The sequence below is a fragment of the Frankliniella occidentalis genome, unplaced genomic scaffold, assembly GCF_000697945.3.
Source record: "Frankliniella occidentalis isolate FOCC.00 unplaced genomic scaffold, Focc_3.1 Scaffold368, whole genome shotgun sequence".
Taxonomy (NCBI): domain Eukaryota; kingdom Metazoa; phylum Arthropoda; class Insecta; order Thysanoptera; family Thripidae; genus Frankliniella; species Frankliniella occidentalis.
The window spans coordinates 148,533-149,789 of record NW_026267491.1 but is presented as its reverse complement, the minus strand read 5'-3'; the positions used below and the strand labels follow the sequence as shown (position 1 = coordinate 149,789).

At 58.4% G+C, this 1,257-nt stretch overlaps 1 protein-coding gene across 1 annotated transcript in view; it reads right to left on the bottom strand.

The window, feature by feature from the left end:
• Nucleotides 1-1,012, bottom strand: part of LOC127751171 (uncharacterized) — a 1,516-nt gene extending 504 nt beyond the window's left edge. The window contains exons 1-3 of the mRNA XM_052274285.1: nt 985-1,012; nt 405-769; nt 3-327 (exon numbers count right to left, since the gene is read on the bottom strand). Coding sequence (XP_052130245.1) covers nt 3-327; nt 405-769; nt 985-1,012 — 718 coding nt within the window. The remainder of the gene's footprint in view (nt 1-2; nt 328-404; nt 770-984) is intronic.
• Between the last annotated feature and the right edge of the window lie 245 nt (nt 1,013-1,257).

Below are 1,257 nucleotides of genomic sequence, written 5' to 3'. Positions count from 1 at the left end.
ACGATCCTCTAAAATATGGCCAAACCTCTGAGGCTCCCGAATGGCGCTTTTGAGGGTTCTTGCCAAAGGATCACAGTACCTGAGAGGTTTCGAATCCATGTTGCGTCTTGCTTCTAGTTGCTTCTCCATGCTGAGTACAGTGGGTATCAGGTACCCAATAAACATGTCTTTGTCCCTTTGTAGAATGTCAAGGGCCTGCGCCACCGGTGCCATTACCCAAACATACTCGCGCAGGTATTTAGCTTCGAAAGATGTTAGCTTCGTTAGGCCAGACTTTTCCAAGGTATCGTTGAGCTTCTGGTCGTGTCCATCCAATAGTTTCACAATCTGAAATAAAATAAAGTTTTAGAAGGTAAAAGGAAAATTAGAGCAGTGACATTACGCGCGTACTGGCAGGTACTCACCTGAGCACGGGCATCGTACTGGGAGTTCCACCTAGTGTCCCCCGGCACTTGCAGCTTCACCCCGAGACCCTCCTGGATGGCAGCAGCTACTAGGTCTGAGCGGTTCTGCCGCCTCCACCACTCCTTTAGCTTTTTTGTTGTGCTCTCGTGCATTGTCTTGAAATTGGCATTTAGCTCCAGGGCTACCTTGATGTCCTGGGTGCCGAGAAGGTTAACGATGAGCGCGGCACACCGCTGGTGAGGGGGGAGCGTCGCATCCAGCTCGCCGTCCAGAACTGTCGTCATGGGTATGGGGTCGTAGCCTTCGACGTCATCATCTGGATCGTCGTCCTCTTCTGACTCTGAGTCTCCATCAGCATCAGCACCTGTTTTAAAAGAAAAACATGATTTAAAATTTGCCAGACCCGTGATCGAATTCCTGCCCCGCTCGGTGCCCCGGACCGGACCCGGGGACACATACGCCCCTCCTCGCCCCGCCGGTGCCGGCAACCGGGGCCGGGGTGGGGGCGGGGCCCTGGTCCTGGAGCAGAGCAGACGTCCGAGCCGACGGCCGCGATGGCGTCGTCCAGCTCCTTTGCACTCGTAGCCGTTGGAGTGCTCGCCGGCATGCTCATGCACCAGCCCGCGCGCGGCGCTGTCGCCCTCCTCCTGGAGCGGCTCCAGGACCAGCTCCAGGTCCCGCAGCCCCTGCAGACGGAGCAGCAGCGGGCTGCCGCCTCGAGCGGCTCCAGGAGGAGGGCGACAGCGCCGCGCGCGGGCAGGTGCATGAGCATGCCGGCGAGCACTCCAACGGCTACGAGTGCAAAGGAGCTGGACGACGCCATCGCGGCCGTCGGCTCGGACGTCTGCTCTG